This window comes from Vulpes lagopus, chromosome 2, assembly GCF_018345385.1.
Source record: "Vulpes lagopus strain Blue_001 chromosome 2, ASM1834538v1, whole genome shotgun sequence".
Taxonomy (NCBI): domain Eukaryota; kingdom Metazoa; phylum Chordata; class Mammalia; order Carnivora; family Canidae; genus Vulpes; species Vulpes lagopus.
In genome coordinates, this window is record NC_054825.1 from 48812965 (window position 1) to 48837240 (window position 24276).

The following is a 24276-nucleotide window of genomic DNA, read 5'->3' on the forward strand; positions in this document are numbered from 1 at the left end:
AGAGAGAGAAAGGCAGAGACACAGGCAGAGGGAGGAGCAGGCTTCATTCATGCAGGGAGCCCAACATGGGACTTGACCCCAGGTCTCCAGGATCACGCCCTGGGCTGAAGGTGGCGCTAAACCGCTGAGCCACCCGGGCTACCCCATGTTATTTCAAAGTATTCTTCCAATATGCCTTCTTCACCAGTGTCTCTACCAAAACCATTTTTTAACTAATTTGTGGATGCTTTTCAGTCTTTATCTTGTTTGATTTCTCAGTTGCAACAGAGATAACTCCTCCCTCTTTCTTTAAACACTTTCCCTTTGCCTTCTATTTAACTACACTTTTCCTATATATCCCCTACTACTCTGACTACTCTTACCCTGCTGCTTAAAAAGCTCCTATTGTTGTCACTTTAAGGTAGAGTTCCTTAAAACTTAGTTCTTGGCTTTCTTTGCTCCTCTATATACTCCATGAACAATCTCTCAATATCAATGTCTTAGATTTCCATTTATAAGCAGATACCAAATCCTTATTTACTGCTATCTCTTAGGCTCTAGACCAATGTGTAACTGGGACACGTCTCATAGACACTTTAAATTTAATACATTCAAAATAACATTTCCAAAATAATCTTCCCCAGAATCATGATCTCTCTTTCATTTTTAAAAATATTTATTTATTTATTTATTTTAGAGAGAGAGAGAGAGATAATGCACAAGCAGGGGAAAGGGCAGAGGGAAAAGGCAAGAGAGAAAGAATCCTTAACTAGACTACCCAGTGAGCATGGAGCCTGCCACCAGGCTTGATCCCAAAACCATCATGACCTGAGGTGAAATTGAAAGCTGGCCACTTAACCAACTGAGCTACCAAGGAGTCCCAATCATGTTCACTCTTCTAAATATACTGTAGTGTATTAATATTTATTGAGCATATAATTACAGGCCAAACATTGTACTAGGGACTGGGATTATAGCAGTGAACAAAACTTTCATGGCCCTTCCATGGGAGACAAGCATTAAACAAATAAATATACTAATAACTATAAAATCATAATTATGATAAATGCTGTTAAAAAACAAACTACTACCCACCCAGTGTGCAAGTCAGAAACATAGAAGTTACTCCTGTCTCCTTTATTTATCTTGGATATTTTTTTAAGTCTTATTTATTTTTTAATTTTTATTTATTTATGATAGTCACACACAGAGAGAGAGGCAGAGACACAGGCAGAGGGAGAAGCAGGCCCCATGCACCAGGAGCTTGACAAGGGACTCGATCCCGGGTCTCCAGGATCGCGCCCTGGGCCAAAGGCAGGTGCTAAACCGCTGCGCCACCCAGGGATCCCTTATCTTGGATATCAAACAATCACCAAGTTCTATTGATTCTTAATTCCTAAATATCTCTCAAATTAAACTACTGATTTCTACTTCCTCTGTTACCATCCAAGTGCAAGACATCATTGTCTTTAAGATTCCTGTAGCAGGCTTTTAACTGGCTTCTACTTTCAGTCTTGCTCTCGCTTATCCTTTAACTACACTGTAACCAACTAGAATGACTTGCTAAAAATGCTTAAAATATTGCAATATATTTTCACTGTCTTTAGGATAAAGTACTCCTAAACACTATTAAAAACCCTGGACACTATATATAAAATAAACCTAAGAACACTCTAAATGGCTGGAAAAAAGAAGGCATACTGGCCACAGAACTCTGAATCCAAGAAATGACATGGTGGTGCATTCTCCACACTTTGTTTCTTCCCCTCATATATCCCAGACTTAGAGCAAAAAAAAGCTGACAAACCAGAAACATAGCAGGCACTGAGATAAAAACTCCAAAAAAAAAGCCATTCTTTCTAACAAAAGGATTGGAAAGGGGCAGGCTAGCAACACACAAAACTTTTAGATAGTAGCCACTCTATTACAGCCAAACATTACAGAAAAATTGTAACCTCCAACTCAATCCCCATCCCCAAAGGCAAAAGCCAAATAAAGACCGTCCTCTCACCAGTGTGGTATCAGACAAGGCTCAGTAGAAAGCCAGGACTTTCGTCTCCAGTGGGTGTACTTAAACCCCCACTTCATATTAGTGAAGAGTATATGAGTAGCATGAATTCCACCCCTATCCAGCAGTAATGAAGCATCCCTCCTCCTCACCACTAGAGTAGTGTCACAGGAGACCTAGTGGAGAGTCAGAACTTTCACCACTACCCAGTAGATAACAATAATCAATAGATGTCAACATCAAGAAAACAGCAATTTTAGAACTATATGACAAAGTTGTTAAAACAGCCATCATAAAAGTGCTTCAATGAACATTAAAAACATGCTTGATATAAATGAAAAAAGTATAAAATCTCCTCCCAAAGAAATAGTGTCTTAGCAAAGAACTATAAGATATAAAGAAGTACCAAGTGGAAGTTTTAGAACTGAAAAATAAAACAAAATGAAACAAAAAGCTCAGTGGATGGGCTCAACAGAACAATGGAGGAAACAGAGGAAATAATAAGTAAACTTGAAAACGGAATAATAGAAATTACCCAATCTGAACAATAAAAAGAAAGTGGACTGAAAAAAAATGAACAGATGCCCAGGATTCACGTGACAATAATGAAAGATTTAGTGTTCATGTGATTGAAATCCCAGAAAGAAAGAAGAAGGTGAGGTTGCAAAGTGCTCAAAGAAATAATGGACAAAACTTTTCCAAATTTGGTGAAAACCCTAAACCTATAGGATTAAGAAGCTGAACAAATACCAAATAGGATAAATCTAAAATAATCTACACCAAGACATATAGTCAAATATCTGAAACTTGGGGATCCCTGGGTAGCGCAGTGGTTTAGTGCCTGCCTTTGGCCCAGGGCACGATCCTGGAGACCAGGGATCGAGTCCCACATCAGGCTCCCTGCATGGAGCCTGCTTCTCCCTCTGCCTGTCTGCCTGTCTGTCTGTCTGTCTCTCTGTGTGTTTCTCTAATAAATAAATAAAACCTTTAAAAAAAGGGTGGGGGGAGTTTTAAAAAATAAATAAATAAAACCAATTTACATAATCTTTTTCAGAAAATGGAAGGAGGAACACTGCCCAATTCATTTGATGAAGCTAATATTGCTCTGATGCCAAAACTAGACAAAAAATAGAAAGCTGTGGATCAATATTGTTCACTAATATAGGTGCAAAAATCCTTAGTAATACTAGTATATGGAATTAAGCCATATATATGAAAGAATTAAATGCCAAGACTATTCTAATTTCCTAGGAGTGTCATAACAAAGTACCATAAACTAGATGGCTTTAAACAACAGAAATTGGGCAGCACAGGTGGCTCAGTGGTTTAGTGCCACCTTCGGCCCAGGGCATAATCCTGGAGACCAGGGATCGAGTCCCACGTTGGGCTCCCTGCATGGAGCCTGCTTCTCCCTTTGCCTGTGTCTCTGCCTCTCTCTTGTGTGTCTCTTATGAATAAATAAAATCTTTAAAAATATAAAATAAAATAAACAACAGAAATTTACTTTCTCATGGTTTTGGAGGCTAGCATTCAAGAATCAAGATGTCAGTAAGGTCATTCTCCCTCTGAGACTCTGGGCAGAATCTTGCCTTTCCTCTTCTTTGCTTTTTGTGATGGCCGTTGATCCTTGCGCTTCCAATCTGCATCTCTGTCATCACACTGTGTTCTCTCTGTGGGTCTCAGTCTTTATGTGGCTTTTTAATCTTCTTTTGAGGAGGCTAGCCATACTGGATAAGGGACTTTGCATTTGGAAACTGTTTCTTAGACATGACACAAAAGCACAAGTAGCAAAAGGAAATATACATTGGACTATATTGAAATTAGAAACTTTTGTGCTGAAAGCAATACGATTAAGAAAGTGAAAAGACAACTGACAGAATGGGAGAAAATATTTTCAAATTGTATATCTAATGAGGGACCAGTATCCAGAATATATAAGGAATTACAACTCAATAATAAAAAGAACCCCAGTTAAAAATGGCAAAGGGAAAAAAAAATGGCAAAGGGTCTGAATAGACTTTTCTCCAAAGAATATATACAAATAGCAAATAGACACATGAAAAGGTGTGCAACAGCATTAGCCATCAGACAAATACAGGTCAAAACCACAATGAGATACCACTTCACTCCCACAAGGGTGGTTGTAATAAAAAAAAAGACATTGATAAGTATTGGGGAGAATGTGAAGAAATTGAAATCCTCATATGTTGCTGAGGGGAATGTAAAAAAATGGTTCAGGCCCTTTCAAAAACAGTTTGGCAGTCTCCCAAAGTTATATGTAAAGCTATCCAACAATTCTGCTCTTAGGTATACAACCAAGAGAGTTTAAAACTTATGTGCACACAAAAAATATGTACATCTGTAGCAGCATTATTCCTAATAGCTAAAAAGTGGAAACAACCCAAAGTCTATCTACTGAGAAATGCAAAAACAAAATCCAAAATATCCATATATGGAATATTCTTCAACCATAAGTAATGAGGTTTGAATACATGCTAGAATATGGATAAACTTTGAAAACACTGTTAAGTGAAAGAAGCCAGTCACAAAAGAACACATATTGTATGATTACATCATATGAAGTGTCCCGAATAGGCAAATCCACAGAAACAGAACACAGTTGCCAGGGGCTGGGAGAGAGAGGAATGGGGAAAGGACTGCTAATAAATATGGAGCTTTCTTTTGGGGATGTTGAAATATTCTGGAAATAGATTGTTATTATCATTGTAAAACTTTATAAATACACCAAAACTATCAAATAGTACACTTTAAAATAAGTAAGTGTTAAATAGTGATGACACCAAATGCTGGGGAGCTATCAGAGAAACTCTTTATGTTGCTAGTGGATATGGTCTAGCCACTCTGGAAAATTGTGGGCAGTTTCTTATAATATTGGATATGTAACTACCATACATCACAGCAATTTCACTTAGGGGCATTTATCCCAGAGAAATAGAAAGTTACGTTCACACAAAAACTTGTAAATGAATGGTGATAGGAGTTTTGTAATAGCCAAACCTGGAAATGACCCAGAGGTTGTTAAGCAGGTGAATGGTTAAACAAACTGCATAGCACTACTCAAATAAAAAGGAAGGGATTGATACATGCAACCACCTTGCTCAAGCTCCAGAGAAGTGAGCTTCAGGGAAATAAGACTATCCCCCAAAGACTATGTACTATATTATTCTGCTTATAGAGCATTCTTGAAATGATAAAGTTACAGAAATGGAGAAGAGAATGGTGGTTAGTAGAGGTTAGGGAGATGTGAAAGCAGGAGGAAAGTAGATGTAGCTATAAAAGGGATCCTTGTGGTATTGTTAATGTTCTGTATCTTATATCAACATATTTATCTCGCTTGTGATATTGTACTATAGTTTTCAAAGATATTAACATTGCATGAAATGAGTAAAGAGTACATTAACTAGATCTCATCACATTATTTCTTAAAACTTGCATGTTTATAATTATCAAAAAAATTTAAAAATTAATTAGAAAGTAATAGGTCATGACAATGAGACCACTGCACACCTATTAGAATGGTAAAAATCCAGAACATGGACAACACCAAGTGCTGGTGAGGATGTGGAGGAACAGGAACTCTCATTCAGGGCTGGAGGGAATGAAAAATGGTACAGCCATTTTGGAAGACAGTTGAATGGTTTCTAGAAAATTAAAAATACTTACTGTACAGCCCAGCGATTGTGCTTGGTATTTACCCAAAGGAATTGAAAACTTATGTCCATACAAACACTTGTACATGGATGTTTATAGCAGCTTTATTCATAACTGCCAAAATTTGGAAGAAACCAAAAATGTCCTTTTCTGGCGAATGGATAAACTGTGGTACATTCAGACAATGGACCATTATTCAGAGCTAAAACTAAATGAGCTATGAAGCCATGAAGAGACATGGAGGAACTTAAATGTGCATTAAGTGACAGAAGCCAATCTAAAAAAGCTACATACTATATAATTCCAACTATAGTACATTCTAGGAAAGACAAAACTATGGAGACAGTAAAAAGATCAGTGGTTGCTAGAGGTTGAAGGGAGAGAGGGATGAGTAGGCAAAGCATAGAAGATTTTTAGGGCAGTGAAACTACTCTTTATGATACTATAGTATCATAAAATAGTATCAGTGAAAACATGTCACTATACACTTGTCCAAACCTACAGGATGTATACAACCAAGAGTGAACCCTAATGTACACTGCAGACTTAAAGGTGATAATGATGCATCAACGTAAGTTTATCAATTTTAACAAGTGTGAAAAAAAAAAAATTTAACAAGTGTGCCACTTTGGTGGGGGAAAGCAATAATGGGGGAGGCCATGCATGTGTGTATATATATGGAAATTCTCTGCACCTCCTGCTTAATTTTGCCTAAAACTGCTCTAAAAATGTTTATTTTAAAAAAGGTAAAACCATTCAAACACGAGAATAAAAAAGAAGAATTTTGTAAAATCTGAGTGGGAAAGGTAAGACAAAAAACAGGAAGGCACCCAAAGAAAAAGGTATAAATTTGATTTATAAATGTTTTCAATTTCTGCATGGAAAGATCAAAATACAAATAATACGGTAGGCAAAATATTTGCAAAATTATGACACAAAATTCCAATTTCCTTGTTACATTAAAAGGTTGTATGTATTGCTACGGAAAAGCAACTGGTAGAGAAACACGAACGAGCCATTTTCAGAAATAAAAATATAAATATAAAAAGATGTCCAACCTCACTCATAATTAAAGAAATATACATTAAAACAATAACTAGATAACACTTTTCATCTATCAGATTGGCCAAAATATAAAGGTTTGCTAATTTTTATATGTTCAAAGGTGTGAAAAAAACTGGCACAACTGAAATTTGCGTTCAAAAATCTGCACATAGATGTTTATAGCAGTTTTATTGACAATTGCCAAAACTTGGGAGTAATCAAGATGTCCTTCAAAGGCTGAATATATAAAGTATGGTACATCCATACACTGTGATATTACTTAACACTAAAAGAAATGAGCTGTCAAGCCACAAAAAGACATGGAGGAATCTTAAACACATATTAAGTGAAGCCAATCTTAAAAGGCTAAATGATTCTAACTACATGACGTCATAGAAAAGGAAAACTCTGGAGACAGTAAAAATATCAGTTTGGGGCGACTGGGTGGCTCAGTCAGTTAAGTGTCTGCCTTCAGCTCAGGTCATGATCTCAGGGTCCTGGGATGGAGCCTCAGGTCAAGCTCCCTGCTCAGTGGGGAGCCTGCTTCTCCCTCTCCCCCTGCTTGCTCCTCTCCCTGCTCATGCTCATGCTCTTTTTGTCTCAAATAAATAAAATCTTAAAAAAAAAAAATAGGTATCAGTTTTGCCAGGGATTGGAGGGATGGAGGAAGAGTGCGGGATGAATAGGTGAAGCACAGGGTATTTTTAGGGCAGTGAAACTATTGTGTATGGTTTACAATTACTATTGTAATGGTGTATATGTGTTATTATACATTTGTCAAAACCCATAAAATGTACAACAGGAAGAGTGAACCTTAATGTAAACTATGGACCCTCAGTTAATAGTACTGTATCAGTGTCGGTTCATCAATTGTAAGAGATGTACCACACTAATATAAGATGTAAATAATTGGGGAAACTATGGTAGACTAGAGAGAGGCATGTGAGAACTCTGTATTTTCTGATCAATTTCTCTGTAAGCCTCCAACTGTTCCAAAAGAATAAAGATCTAATTGAAAAAAGCAGGTCACCATTGAAGGATTTTTATGAACTAATTATTTTGAAAACTGTTAGAGAAAGATTTGATGTCTTTCCAATACACACTGGACCCCTAGGGAATCAAATAATAGAGGGGGAAGTGTCTCATTATACAGATATTCCCGCTAATCAGGAAGGCATGATATGTTCATTTTGCAACACCTGATCAACATTCTATCTATAGGAAATGAACATCACAGACTGCTCTATAAATACAAAAGTAAACACAACTAGGTGATCTATACTATCTTGACCAAAAGAAGAGACAAACATGAGTCTAATAAAGCCTCTCTAGATTCATCTATCAATATACAGGAAATACAGAGGGCAGGAAAACATACTAAATGACATTATGAGGATACAGTCAGCAAAAACATAGGTGTAAAACTATAGGTCAAATGACCAATTTCTTTGATAAATAAGCTTCAAGGGGAGTGGGGAGAAGTGGAAGAAAACTCTTCAGATTAAAAGACTTACGAGTCAAATCAACCAATCTCAATGTGTGAACTTTATTTGGATCTTTGATTCATACAAACTCTAAATTTAAAAAAATTATTAGACAGTTGGAAATTTGAACAATGACTGGATATCTGATGATAAACTAAAGAATTTTAAAATTTGTATGTGTGGTGATATTGCGGTCATTTTTTAAAAAAAGAGTTAAAGAGCTTCACACTGTAATATTTACAAACGAAATGAAAAATTATCTGGGATTTAATTCAACATAAAATAGGAGAAAGGGGGAAGGATGAGGGTTTGGGTGAAACAAGACTGGTCATTAGTAGATCACTGTTGTACTGGACATTAGGTACATAGGTCTATTACATTAATCTGTTTACTTTTTCACATGCTTGAAATCTTCCATAGTAAAATTAATTTTATAAACAAGCAATACACACAGTTAAAAAAGAACAAAAAACAAGCAATAGGAAACAGAGTATTACTGTGAAACAAAACCTATATGGGCTTTTTAATGATATAGCTAAGTGTAGAGGAATTATTTTTGAACCCTGCTACTCTGTCTCCATGTCCATGCAATCACCAAACACTGCTGATTCTACTTCTAAATGAACACTTCTTTTTTTTAATTTTAATTTTAATTTTTTTATTCATGAAAGACAGAGAGGCAGAGACACAGGCAGAGGGAGAAGCAGGCTCCATGCAGGGAGTCCGATGTGGGACACAATCCCGGGACTCCAGGGCGGTAGGGCAGGCGCCAAACCACTGAGCCACCCAGGCGTCCCTAAATGAACACTTCTTTCAAACAAGTCCAAAGTAAATTTGCCCTTTACCTAGTGCACTTCTACTTCAATCTACCTCCAAAACCACTGCCAGAGTGGTTTTTTTAAAAACACAAATTTAATCATACCCATCCTTTGCTTAAAATCCACAAATGCTTCTCACTGATCGTAGGAGAATAGCCAGCATTGTCAATACGTATACAGTTTAAGTCCTGCAGAGTCTGTTCCAATCCCATGTACCTCACCAGCTCACCTTGAGGTGTTCTGTAGAAGGGCCTTACCTTTCTACACTCCAGCTACTTCTTAAACTTGCCATACTCATTCCCAACTCAGAGCATCACACTTGCTGCTCCCTCTGCCTGGAATGCTACTTCCCTGTGTACACACTCTTACCTTTCAGATCACACCTTAAATGCTACTTTCTCTTTTGGTCTAGGTGAGGTCAAATTTCTCACAGATTCATAACAACTTGTCACAACTGAGAATTTAAAATTATCGAAGTTATTTATTTAATGTCTTGTCTTTCCTCCTATAATACAATCTCCAAGAGAGAAGGAAATAGGTCTTACTATATCCCCAAAGCCTAGCATTTTGTTCTGCACATAGTATAAAGTCAATAAATCTCCACTGAACTATAAATGACTGGTTTGATGAAGGAATAAATAAATGAATTTAAATATAATGCTGGTCAAATCATGAAAGAGAAATTATATACGCCATAATCACAATATTACCCAGTTAACCTTAATCATGTTAGTCATACTCCTACAAAAGATTTGCAGTGCTTCACTGTATAGGTATCGAAAAAAACAACAGGAAATGAGTGAGAATGGCTACATTTCAAATCCAAGTTACAGTCATTCACTGATACTCCAAAGTACTTAATAAAGAAACAGGGATGTACCTTCATATATCATCCACCTTTCAAAGAAGACAGACAGATATACAAATAAAAGTGCTGATTCAAGTTCCAACTTTGCTATTCAAGCAGAAAACTCAGATTCTCTGGAAGAGTAATAAAGACCATATGTACTAAAATTTTATATTTATATTCAATTATTTAAAACAGTCTACATACAGATTGCACACACTCTTAACTCATAAAATGGGTGAATTTAACTAATCAAGTAAAATCAAAGCTTAAACATTTTAAATATTAGATCTTCACAACTTTTAATTAAATTAATGAGAAAAAAACCTACAAACTCCTGAACCAAAATTTTATTTTAAATTATTCAGCTTTAGGGCATATGAAAATTTTTGTAATATATGACATGTAAAGATGTTAGCACATTGAACAACGATAGAAAATATTTTCATCCAACTTGTGAATCACTAATATGTTTATTTCTCCAATGAAACAAATGCACAGTTCCCTTAAATCAACTTTGTCATGGAATATCAAGTAGGTTTAACATTTTTATATTATTGTTTAATAACTCCCTAATAAGGTTTTGAGTTTCTAGTCGATTTACACATAATATTTTTCTCAATGTATTGTATATTGTAGTTGCTTTTCCTCTCATCTCTGGTGGAACATATCTAATATCTAAATATTCAGGTAATTTAGATCTGGAATTGTACAGCATGTTAATAAAACTTTCAATGTCCTCAATTCCACTACTGCTTTGTCCTAGTGGTAATACCTGGGATCTGTACATTTTTTGTAGTTTATGTTCTGCTGCTTCTGCTAATGCAAGGCTTCGTTTTAGATGCTCTCTAGAGGCTCGAATGTCCTCTCTGTATTCTGGCTTGAGGCTTTCAGCAAGAGGTACCCGTTGTACCTGTGACCTAATATCTGAAATTTTTTTCAAAATGTCATCATTACTCAAAAGCTGTGGCTGTCTTACAAATGTTTGTAACTCAGGCTTGTCCACTTCATATTCACCTGAGAGCTGAGGAACGTCTTCTGGTTCTGTGATGGTACCCAAGTCAGTGTACCTATTTAAAGAGGTGACAGATGGATGGGTTGAGGTGGCAGCTGGACTTATGTAGTCTTTGGTAATAGTAGGCTTTGGTTCCTCAGTTGGTTTTGTTTCTGGCTCTGGCTCTGGCTCTTTTACAATATAAGGTTCATCTGTGCGTAAAACAACAGAAACATTATTTGGTTTAATTGACCAGAATGCTGTAACTTCAGTAGGTTTTCTCTTGCTTACTTCCAGTGTGAAGCCTCCAGTAGGGGAAGCTCTGGTTCCTTCACTGGCAGGATTGATTAAAACATCATTTTCAGTTGAAGAGTCTCCATGTGTGATTATCTCCTTTAATTTTGATACCTTCGGTCCTATAGAATAAACATTATTTGGAGACTTTGATTTTTTCTCATGACCTGGCTCCTTCGTAGGAACACTTAGTATTAGGTTCTGTAAAACTTCTACATAATGATTTAAGTTTTGTTCTTCGTCAGGCGTCACGGTTATGCCTTAAGGGAAAAAAAAATCAAACAGTAAATAACACTTAATATTATATATAACATATTGACAGAATTACTGACCTAAATTGACTTCATATGCTATCGCTTAAAAGTTAAGATTAAAAAAAGAAAGTACCTTGCCTTTGACTCAGTTGATTCCCACTTAAGTAAAAAAAATTTTTTTTCAGATTAACAGATGAACAAGATTAGCGCAAAAGTTGCATGTTAACACAATTCTCTGTATTTTTTTTGCTTTTACTCTTCCATATGATTCAGTAGGCAGATTATTAAAACAAAATTCTTTATTATATCCTTCCCACAGTGGTGTGCTAGAATTGGTTCATACTGGCTCACCAAAACCAGTCATTAAATTTTTAAGGAATTTTGTGAGCCAAATGTTAAACATAGACATTATTTAAAATAATTTTAATTTACAATTAAAATACACTGTATTCAAAATAAAGGTAACAAATATCCAAAATTCATCACTTCTTATTCTTTTGTCATTTTACTATTACCTATGGTCTTGAGGTTATTTATATCTAGTGAGGTTATTTACATCTCTATGGTAGAGATGCTATGTAATACTGTACCACTCTTTATCTCTTTCCATGTCCCGTTCAGTAACACCAAATACATACCCTGAAATCAACTATGGTGGGAGTATTTATGTCATGTGAACAGACAAATGCTATAAATCTGGGCTTACCAGTCCCTCCAAAAAGCCAGTTGTTGATCATTTACCAGTATACTACTGCCTTCAACCCAGCAAAGATCTAACTATGGGGGACGCCCGGGTGGATCAGTGGTTGAGCATGTGCCTTTGGCTCAAGGTATGATCCCAGGATCTGGGGATAAATCCCACATCAGGCTCCCTGCAAGGAGCTTGTTTCTCCCTTTGCCTGTGTCTCTGCCTCTGTGTGTCTCTCAGGAATAAATAAATAAAATCTTAAAAAAAAAAAAAACAAACAGATCTAACTATGGCCTGTGGGTCATATCTGATGTGGAAATGTTAGGGTTCAGAGCAAACAGTCAAGAAAGAATTCTTGAGACATATTTGGTGCAAAAAGGTGGTTTCATTAAAGCACAGGGACAGCACCCATGGGCACAAATTGCTGCACTGGGATTTTGAGGGGTGGTTGATTATATAGTTTCAAGTTGGGAGGGGGTTAGGGATAGTATAAGTCTTTAAGGAATTTGGAAGGAAGGTTTCCAGGACTTTGAAGGGGCTAGCTATTGTTAGGAAAAGGTCATTTATTACTATCTAGTAAAACCTTAGCCATGAGACCCTTCAGATGTATTATCAGTGGGCCATACACATGAAGGATGATGGCTAACATATATCTTGCGGAGGGCGGGGGGAGGGGAGAGAAAAAGTAAGTTTCCAAAGGAACTATTTTTATATGTTAAAGGAGACTTAGAGGAGGCAGGGATAATGTTAAGCTAAGATTGCCTTTTGCCCTAGCAAACTATCAACATCAAGGGAATTGAGTTCCTGGAGGGAAGTCACTCTGCCAGTCTCAAGGACTTGTGAATGGGCTGTAAATTGTAAGGAAATTTAATTTTTTTCTTTTTCCTTTATTTCCCACCTAGTTGTTTTGTAAATAAAGTTTTATTGGAACCCAGCCAGTCTTGCCCATTTGTTCATGTATTATTTATGACTGCTTTGGGTTGTAACAATAGAATTCAGTAGTTGCAACAGAGACCATAGGGTGTACAAGCTGAAAATACTATCTGGCCCTTTACAGAAAAAGTTTGCCAAATTCCTGGTCTAAACCATCAACATTTAACTCTTAAAAACAAAATGGCTGTTCTACTTATACTGGTATTTTGCTGCATCTGAGTGGTTGGTGAAGCCAACATGGAAAACAAAAAAGATTTTTGAATAATATATTCTGAAACTCTGCTTCAACTCCCCTCTCCTAAGATAGTTCTTAATTTAATTTTATTTTTTTAATTTTTTTTTTATTTATTTATGATAGGCACACAGTGAGAGAGAGAGAGAGAGGCAGAGACACAGGCAGAGGGAGAAGCAGGCTCCATGCACCGGGAGCCTGATGTGGGATTCGATCCCGGGTCTCCAGGATCGCGCCCTGGGCCAAAGGCAGGCGCCAAACCGCTGCGCCACCCAGGGATCCCCTATAGTTTTTAATTTTAATTGCTGTTCTTTTGTATTACATGTCATTTTTTAAATTTTATTTAATTTTATTTATTTATTTATTTATTTTTACATGTCATTTTGAAATAATTTTGCCACTATCAAGGATATAAATTGACTTAATTCAAGAAAATAAGTCCCATTTTACCAAACTCTAATGCATAACTCCTACCTAAATCCTCTCTCTCCATGCAAAATTGAAAGTATTTTTTTAATTTAAAAAATTTCTTAATGAGAACTAAACTGTGAGGCAAAGTGATAGTGGAAAGACACCAGACTTGTTTGGAGAGCTAGATTCTAAAAATAGATTCTGGAAAAAAAAAAAAATAGATTCTGCATTTTATGTTGTTATGCTTAGAAAAGCCTTGCATACGTCAAGATCCATACGATGATGATAGGCGAAAAAAGGAGGTAGATTTTGATATATTATTATTATTGTAATAATTTTCTTAAAATCACCTTCACATTATCATGCATTTTGTCTATGAATTGTGGAATTGTAAAAATGGACTAGAAGGCTAACATACCTAACCCTTGTAGGTTATTGCTTATTTTGTGCCAGTCTCTGCCTATCGCTTAGTAAGGCCGAAGGCTAGAAATGCCTGGTGGCACTCACCTGGGCCCTGGAGTGAGCTACCCACAGATATTCCCCCTTTTCAAATCAATGTTACAACTGGGCTGACCCATGTGGTTCTTATTATGATTGCAAGACACCCTTCAGCAACAACTCTCAGGAAACTGAAAAATAAAGGTTTATTACTTATAAGACCTGGAAATTACATAGCACACCTGTGGCCACACAGCGGGAGGTGGAGGGAGATGGAGGAAGAAAAACAGAGAGGAGAGAGAGAGAGGCAGAGAGAGAAGCAGGCTCCATGCAGGGAGCCCATGCAGGACTGGATCCTCAGTCTCTAGGATCACGCCCGGTGCTGAAGGCAGGTGCTAAACCGCTGAGCCACCCAGAGATCCCGTCCATATTGTTCTAATGTTGAATTTATTCTCTCCTCACACACTTCCCACCTCACCTCCTACTTATGTACCTCTACATACTTCATACTGACTTCTCAGTTCCACTAATCAGGACTGTTCTTGCCAATCAATTTGATCTTTATACAAATGTTTGAAGGTAAGGTAGTAAAAGATAGTGAAGCCTCAAATGTCCTGACAAATAGCCTTGGCCAGTATGAAAACCTGCTTTTCCCATTCTTTAGAAGTTACTAGAAAGATGAACAAAATTCAAATTCTTACAAAGACCAGACTACTCTGCTAGAAGTTGAGTTTCTATACTTTGGATATGCATAGTTTACATTGGTGTGCTTTATAATATCCCTATCTTTACCAGCTATTGATCCAACCAAACAGCCAATGTCTCAGAACGTGAGTAAGACAAGAACCCCTTCCGCCTTAAGAAACTGTAATGTTGCTTTTCAGTGCCTCTAGTAAGCCGGATGGCTCCCTCATAAGTAGGTTTAAGGTTTAACAAGAATCACAGATATGGATGTCATAGATGTGTTTGAGACTGTCTGCACTTCTCTTCTTGAAACAATACAGGGAGAATTAGTCACATGACAGGACTAATAAGAAAGTTAACAAATTTGTAAAACAAATGTAGGAAAAAAAAGTGGCATGAAATCTGAAGGGGAAAATTGGAAAGACAGTGATTGAAAAGACCGTAATAGCTCTGAGCAATTACTATGTGCCAGCCACTGCACTACGGGCTTTGAATGTGGAGGGTTTTTATAAAGAGGAAAATGAGGACACTTAGAAAGGATAAGTAATTTGCCTAAGATTATATTTGATTTGTAGGTGGTAATAATGGCATTCAAACAGAGGCTTATTTCAAAGCAGGTACACATAACAATTACACAATATGTCATAAAAAGATGACACAAGGATTGTGGCAAAGTAGAGCCACCACAAAAAAAAATGTCCTGAAGGAATACAACCCTCTTTTAAAATACATGTAAATATTAAAATACAATCAATCAACATGTAAATAAAATGTGAAATTTTGCTCTGCTGTCAACTGGATGAAAATCTCTTTCATATATTAAGATGTATTTAGAATTTTTTTAAAAACTGATCCAAAAACTTTTTTCACTTTTTAAAAATTTTTATTTAAATTCCAGTGTAATATTAGTTTCAGGTATACAATATAGTGATTCAACACTTCCATACAGTACCTGGTGCTCATCATGACAAGTGCACTCCTTAATCCCCAACACCTATATCACCAATCCCCCAACCACCTCCCCTCTGGTAACCATCAGTTTGTTCTCTATGGTCTGTTTCTTGGTTTGCATCTCTCTCTCTTTCCTTTGCTTGTTTATTCCTTAAATTCCACATATGAATGAAATCATATGGTATTTGTCTTTCTGACAAGTTTACTTCATTCAGCATAATGCTCTATAGCTCCATCCATGTCATTGCAAATGGCAAGATTTCATTTTTTTTATAGCTGAGTTATATTCCATTGTATATATAAATACCACCTTTACCCATTCATCTGTTGATGGGACACTTAGGCTGTTTACATAATTTGGCTATTGTAGATAATGCTGCTATAAACATCGGGGTGCATGTACCTCTTTAAATTTGTATTTTTGTATCCCTTGGGTATATACCTAGTAGTGCAATTGCTGGATTGTAGGGTAGTTCTATTTTTAACTTTTTGAGGAAACTCATACTATTTCCCACAGTGGCTACACCAGTTTGCAACCCCACCAACAGTGCAAGAGGATTGCCTTCCCCACATTCTTGCAAACACCTGTTGTTTCTTTGCTGATTTTAATTTTTTTTTAATTTTTTATTTATTTATGATAGTCACAGAGAGAGAGAGAGAGAGAGGCAGAGACACAGGCGGAGGGAGAAGCAGGCTCCATGCACCGGGAGCCTGATGTGGGATTCGATCCCGGGTCTCCAGGATCGCGCCCTGGGCCAAAGGCAGGCGCCAAACCGCTGCGCCACCCAGGGATCCCGTCTTTGCTGATTTTAGTCGTTCTGACAGTTGTGAAGTGGTATCTCATTGTAGTTTTGTTTTTTTTGTTCATTCATTCATTCATTTATGATAGTCACAGAGAGAGAGAGAGAGAGAGAGAGAGGCAGAGACACAGGCAGAGGGAGAAGCAGGTTCCATGCACCGGGAGCCCGATGTGGGATTCGATCCCGGGTCTCCAGGATCGCGCCCTGGGCCAAAGGCAGGCGCTAAACCACTGCGCCACCCAGGGATCCCCTCATTGTAGTTTTGAATTGCATTTTCTTGATGATCAGTGTTGATGAGCATCTTTTCATGTGTCTGTTGGCCATCTTATGTCTTCTTTGGAAAAATATCCAAAACTGATCCAAATCTGATACATTTTTGTTACTACAAAGTGTGGGCAGAAACTGACAGTCAATGATATATAATATATTCACTTCACACAGAAGCAAAAAGTAAGTTAGTTTTGAGTTTATTTTGAGGAAAATAATAAAATCTGATTTAAAATGAGCAATGCAATATAAAACTTCAATCAACAATGCAATACAAAACTTCTGTTCAAAATAAGTATTTCCGGAGGAGGGGCAAGACGGCGGAAGAGTAGGGTCTCCAAATCACCTGTCCCCACCAAATTACCTAGATAACCTTCAAATCATCCTGAAAATCTATGAATTCGTCCTGAGATTTAAAGAGAGAACAGCTGGAATGCTACAGTGAGAAGAGTTCGTGCTTCTATCAAGGTAGGAAGACGGGGAAAAAGAAATAAAGACACAAAAGGCCTCCAAGGTGGAGGGGCCCTGCGAGGAGCCGGGCTGAGGCCGGGGCGAGTGTCCCCAGGACAGGAGAGCCCCGTCCCGGAGGAGCATGAGCTGCACCCGGGCGGAAAGGCTCGCAGGGAGCTGGAGCAGGACCCCAGGAGGGCGGGGACGCCCTCAGGCTCCCTGGGACAGTAACAGAGGAGCTGCGCCCCGGGGAGAGTGCGCCGAGCTCCCTAAGGGCTGCAGCGCGCACGGCGGGGTCGGAGGGGCTCGGGCTCGGGCGGCGGCTCCGCGGAGGGGGGCTGCGCGGCCTAGGAGCAGCTCGGAGGGGCTCGGGCAGAGGAAGAGGCTCCGTGGAGGGGGCTGCGCGGCCGGGAGCAGCTCGGAGGGGCTCGGGCAGAGGAAGAGGCTCCGTGGAGGGGGCTGCGGGGCCCGGGAGCAGCTCGGAGGGGCTTGGGCGGCGGCTCCGCGGAGGGGGCTGCACTGCCGGGAGCGCGAATCCAACAGCACAGGCCCGGGAGCACTGGGCGCCGGGACACAGCCCAGGATCCGACCTCCCCCCGGGGACAGGCAGAGACCCGGAGGGCCCAGGACAGCAAGGACGCTCCTGCCCGGAGCTGAGCAGATCAGCGACCCGCCCCGGAGCCCCCAGGCCCTGCAGATGGAGAGCTCCGGAGTTCCTGCAGGGGCTGACTCCAGGGCTGCAGAGCTGGCCCAGCCACCACGGTTGTTCCTCGTGGGGCCTCACGGGGTGAACAACCCCCACTGAGCCCTGCACCAGGCAGGGGGCAGAGCAGCTCCCCCAAGTGCTAACACCTGAAAATCAGAACAGGCCCCTCCCCCAGAAGACCAGCTAGACGGACAAGTTCCAGGGGAAGTCAAGGGACTTAAAGTATACAGAATCAGAAGATACTCCCCCGTGTTTTTTCTGTTCTTGTTGTTGTTGTTTTTTTTATTTTTTATTGCTTTTTGATTTGTTTGCTTCCCCCACCCATTTTTTTCTTTCTTTTTCTTTCTTTTTTTCTTCTCTTTTTTTCCTTTTTTTCTTTTTCTCTTTTCTTTCCTTTTTTTTTTCTTTCTCTCCTTTTCCCAATACAACTTGTTTTTGGCCACTCTGCACTGAGCAAAATGACTAGAAGGAAAACCTCACCTCAAAAAAAAAAAAAAAGAATCAGAAACAGTCCTCTCTCCCACAGAGTTACAAAATCTGGATTACAATTCAATGTCAGAAAGCCAATTCAGAAGCACTATTATACAGCTACTGGTGGCTCTAGAAAAAAGCATAAAGGACTCAAGAGACTTCATGACTGCAGAATTTACATCCAATCAGGCAGAAATTAAAAATCAATTGAATGAGATGCAATCCAAACTAGAAGTCCTAACGACGAGGGTTAACGAGGTGGAAGAACGAGTGAGTGACATAGAAGACAAGTTGATGGCAAAGAGGGAAACTGAGGAAAAAAGAGACAAACAATTAAAAGACCATGAAGATAGATTAAGGGAAATAAACGACAGCCTGAGGAAGAAAAACCTACGTTTAATTGGGGTTCCCGAGGGCGCCGAAAGGGCCAGAGGGCCAGAATATGTATTTGAACAAATCCTAGCTGAAAACTTTCCTAATCTGGGAAGGGAAACAGCCATTCAGATCCAGGAAATAGAGAGACCCCCCCTAAAATCATTAAAAACCGTTCAACACCTCGACATGTAATAGTGAAGCTTGCAAATTCCAAAGATAAAGAGAAGATCCTTAAAGCAGCAAGAGACAAGAAATCCCTGACTTTTTTTTTTTTTAAAGATTTTATTTATTTATTCATAGAGACAGAGGCACAGGGAGAAGCAGGCATCATACAGAGAGCCTGATGTGGGACTCGATCCAGGGTCTCCAGGATCATGCCCTGGGCTGCAGGCGGCGCTAAACCGCTGTGCCACCGGGGCTGCCCGAAATCCCTGACTTTTATGGGGAGGAGTATTAAGGTAACAGCAGACCTCTCCACAGAGACCTGGCTGGCCAGAAAGGGCTGGCAGGATATATTCAGGGTCCTAAATGAGAAGAACATGCAACCAAGAATACTTTATCCAGCAAGGCTCTCATTCAAAATGGAAGGAGAGATAAAGAGCTTCCAAGACAGGCAGGAACTGAAAGAATATGTGACCTCCAAACCAGCTCTGCAAGAAATTTTAAGGGGGGCTCTTAAAATTCCCCTTTAAGAAGAAGTTCAGTGGAACAATCCACAAAAACAAGGACTGAATAGATATCATGAGGACACTAAACTCATATCTGTCAATAGTAACTCTGAATGTGAACGGGCTTAATGACTCCATCAAAAGGTGCAGGGTTTCAGACTGGATAAAAAAACAGGACCCATCTATTTGCTGTCTACAAGAGACTCATTTTAGACAGAAGGACAACTACATCCTGAAGATAAAAGGTTGGAGAACCATTTACCATTCAAATGGTCCTCAAAAGAAAGCAGGGGTAGCCATCCTTATATCAGATAAACTAAAATTTACCCCGAAGACTGTAGTGAGATGAAGAGGGACACTATATCATATTTAAAAGATCTATCCAACGAGAGGACTTAACAATCCTCAATATATATGCCCCGAATGTGGGAACTGCCAAATATTTAAATCAATTAATAACCAAAGTGAAGAAAGACTTAGATAATAATACACTTATACTTGGTGACTTCAATCTAGCTCTTTCTATACTCGATAGGTCCTCTAAGCACAACATCTCCAAAGAAATGAGAGCTTTAAATGATACACTGGACCAGATGGATTTCACAGATATCTACAGAACTTTACATCCAAACTCAATTGAATACACATTCTTCTCAAGTGCACATGGAACTTTATCCAGAATAGACCACATACTGGGTCACAAATCGGGTCTGAACCGATACCAAAAGATTGGGATCGTCCCCTGCATATTCTCAGACCATAATGCCTTGAAATTAGAACTAAATCACAACAAGAAGTTTGGAAGGACCTCAAACACGTGGAGGTTAAGGACCATCCTGCTAAAAGATGAAAGGGTCAACCAGGAAATTAAGGAAGAATTAAAAAGATTCATGGAAACTAATGAGAATGAAGATACAACCGTTCAAAATATTTGGGATGCAGCAAAAGCAGTCCTAAGGGGGGAATACATCGCAATACAAGCATCCATTCAAAAACTGGAAAGAACTCAAATACAGAAGCTAACCTTGCACATAAAGGAGCTAGAGAAAAAACAGCAAATAGATCCTACACCCAGCAGAAGAAGAGAGTTAATAAAGATTCAAGCAGAACTCAACGAAATCGAGACCAGAAGAACTGTGGAACAGATCAACAAAACCAGGAGTTGGTTCTTTGAAAGAATTAATAAGATAGATAAACCATTAGCCAGCCTTATTAAAAAGAAGAGAGAAGACTCAAATTAATAAAATCATGAATGAAAAAGGAGAGATCACTACCAACACCAAGGAAATACAAACAATTTTAAAAACATATTATGAACAACTATACGCCAATAAATTAGGCAATCTGGAAGAAATGGACGCATTCCTGGAAAGCCACAAACTACCAAAACTGGAACAGGAAGAAATAGAAAACTTGAACAGGCCAACATCCAGGGAGGAAATTCAAGCAGTCATCAAAAACCTCCCAAGACACAAAAGTCCAGGGCCAGATGGCTTCCCAGGGGAATTCTATCAAACGTTTAAAGAAGAAACCATACCTATTCTACTAAAACTGTTTGGAAAGATAGAAAGAGATGGAGTACTTCCAAATTCGTTCTATGAGGCCAGCATCACCTTAATTCCAAAACCAGACAAAGACCCCACCAAAAAGGAGAATTACAGACCAATATCCCTGATGAACATGGATGCAAAAATTCTCAACAAGATACTAGCCAATAGGATCCAACAACACATTAAGAAAATTATTCACCATGACTAAGTAGGATTTATCCCCGGGACACAAGGCTGGTTCAACACTCGTAAAACAATCAATGTGATTCATCCTATCAGCAAGAGAAAAACCAAGAACCATATGATCCTCTCATTAGATGCAGAGAAAGCATTTGACAAAATACAGCATCCATTTCTGATCAAAACTCTTCAGAGTGTAGTGATAGAGGGAACATTCCTCGACATCTTAAAAGCCATCTACGAAAAGCCCACAGCAAATATCATTCTCAATGGGGAAGCACTGGGAGCCTTTCCCCTGAGATCAGGAACAAGACAGGGATGTCCACTCTCACCACTGCTATTCAACATAGTACTGGAAGTCCTCGCCTCAGCAATCAGACAACAAAAAGACATTAAAGGCATTCAAATTGGCAAAGAAGTCGTCAAACTCTCCCTCTTCGCCGATGACATGATACTCTGCATAGAAAACCCAAAAGCCTCTACCCCAAGATTGCTAGAACTCATACAGCAATTTGGTAGCGTGGCAGGATACAAAATCAATACCCAGAAATCAGTGGCATTTCTATACACTAACAATGAGACTGAAGAAAGAGAAATTAAGGAGTCAATCCCATTTACAATTGCACCCAAAAGCATAAGATACCTAGGAATAAACCTAACCAAAGAGGTAAAGGATCTATACCCTAAAAACTATAGAACACTTCTGAAAGAAATTGAGGAAGACACAAAGAGATGGAAAAATATTCCATGCTCATGGATTGGCAGAATTAAACTTGTGAAAATGTCAATGTTACCCAGGGCAATTTACACGTTTAATGCAATCCCTATCAAAATACCATGGACTTTCTTCAGAGAGTTAGAACAAATTATTTTAAGATTTGTGTGGAATCAAATTCCCCGAATAGCCAGGGGAATTTTAAAAAAGAAAACCATAGCTGGGGGCATCACAATGCCAGATTTCAGGTTGTACTACAAAGCTGTGGTCATCAAGACAGTGTGGTACTGGCACAAAAACAGACACATAGATCAATGGAACAGAATAGAGAATCCAGAAGTGGACCCTCAACTTTATGGTCAACTAATATTCGATAAAGGAGGAAAGACTAGCCATTGGAAGAAAGACAGTCTCTTCAATAAATGGTGCTGGGAAAATTGGACATCCACATGCAGAAGAATGAAACTAGACCACTCTCTTTCACCATACACAAAGATAAACTCAAAATGGATGAAAGATCTAAATGTGAGACAAGATTCCATCAAAATCCTAGAGGAGAACACAGGCAACACCCTTTTTGAACTCAGCCACAGTAACTTCTTGAAAGATACATCCACCAAGGCAAAAGAAACAAAAGCAAAAATGAACTATTGGGACTTCATCAAGATAAGAAGCTTCTGCACAGCAAAGGATACAATCAACAAAACTAAAAGACAACCTACAGAATAGGAGAAGATATTTGCAAATGATGTATCAGATAAAGGGCTAGTTTCCAAGATCTATAAAGAATTTATTAAACTCTACACCAAAGAAACAAACAATCCAATCATGAAATGGGCAAAAGACATGAAGAGAAATCTCACAGAGGAAGACATAGACATGGCCAACATGCACATGAGAAAATGCTCTGCATCACTTGCCATCAGGGAAATACAAATCAAAACCACAATGAGATACCACCTCGCACCAGTGAGAATGGGGAAAATTAACAAGGCAGGAAACGACAAATGTTGGAGAGGATGCGGAGAAAAGGGAACCCTCTTACACTGTTGGTGGGAATGTGAACTGGTGCAGCCACTCTGGAAAACTGTGTGGAGGTTCCCCAAAGAGTTAAAAATAGACCTGCCCTACGACCCAGCAATTGCACTGTTGGGGATTTACCCCAAAGATACAGATGCAGTGAAACGCTGGGACACCTGCACCCCGATGTTTATAGCAGCAATGTCCACAATAGCCAAACTGTGGAAGGAGCCTCGGTGTCCATCGAAAGATGAATGGATAAAGAAGATGTGGTTTATGTATACAATGGAATATTACTCAGCCATTAGAAACGACAAATACCCACCATTTGCTTCAACGTGGATGGAACTGGAGGGTATTATGCTGAGTGAAGTAAGTCAATTGGATAAGGACAAACATTATATGTTCTCATTCATTTGGGGAATATAAATGATAGTGAAAGGGAATATATGGGAAGGGAGAAGAAATGTGTGAGAAATACCAGAAAGTGAGACAGAACATAAAGACTCCTAACTCTGGGAAACGAACTAGGGGTGGTGGAAGGGGAGGTGGGTGGGGGGTGGGGGTGAATGGGTGATGGGCACTGAGGGGGGCACTTGATGGGATGAGCACTGGGTGTTATTCTGTATGTTGGTAAATTGAACACCAATAAAAAATAAATTTATTAAAATAAATAAATAAATAAATCAGGCATTTGATGTGCAAAAAAAAAAAAAAAAAACCCCACAAAATAAGTATTTCCTTCTCATAGAATGGCCAATTAAAGACAGAAGAGAGTCTAAGAAATAAAAGCCAGTTAGCATGAAAAGTTGCTAAAGTTCATTGTTCATAAAAGAAATGCAAGTTAAAAACAAACTTTATTTTGTCAGTCAAGTAGGTAAAATTTTTTAAAAACAATAAAACCTAGGATTGGCATATGTATAGTTATTTTCTTAGTAAAAGAAGTAACTTCCTGGGGCACCTGGAAGTCAATTAAGCATCTGACTCTTGATCAAGCCCAGGTCTCAATCTGAGGGTCATGAGTTCAAGCCCCACACTGAGCTCTGGGTTGGGTGTGGAGCCTACTTTAAAAAAAAAAGTAACTTTACTTCTTTTATGATCCCCAGATCCTTCAGTAGTTTCTCACTAGCAAACTGATCTTTTCTTTACAGAATTTAAGATAATCTTAACTATATGTGCTTACTGTTTTTTAACTACTACATATTGTGAGCTCTTTGCAAGCTGTGACCATGTCTGCTTTGTTCTCTATATCCCCTGATCTACCCAGTGCCTACACTCATAGCAGACAGTCAAAAAGTACTGGTTAAATGAATGACTGAATGGATGAACCAAATGCTGGCAAG

General features: G+C 38.7%; 1 protein-coding gene across 2 annotated transcripts in view; it reads right to left on the reverse strand.

Annotated features, from left to right (window-relative positions):
- Nucleotides 1-9466: 9466 nt before the first annotated feature.
- Nucleotides 9467-24276, reverse strand: part of SPESP1 (sperm equatorial segment protein 1) — a 29522-nt gene continuing 14712 nt past the window's right edge. For both annotated transcript variants that reach the window (XM_041745128.1, XM_041745129.1), the window contains exon 2: nucleotides 9467-11400. In XM_041745128.1, coding sequence (XP_041601062.1) covers nucleotides 10373-11400 — 1028 coding nt within the window. In that variant the 3' untranslated portion in view covers nucleotides 9467-10372. The remainder of the gene's footprint in view (nucleotides 11401-24276) is intronic.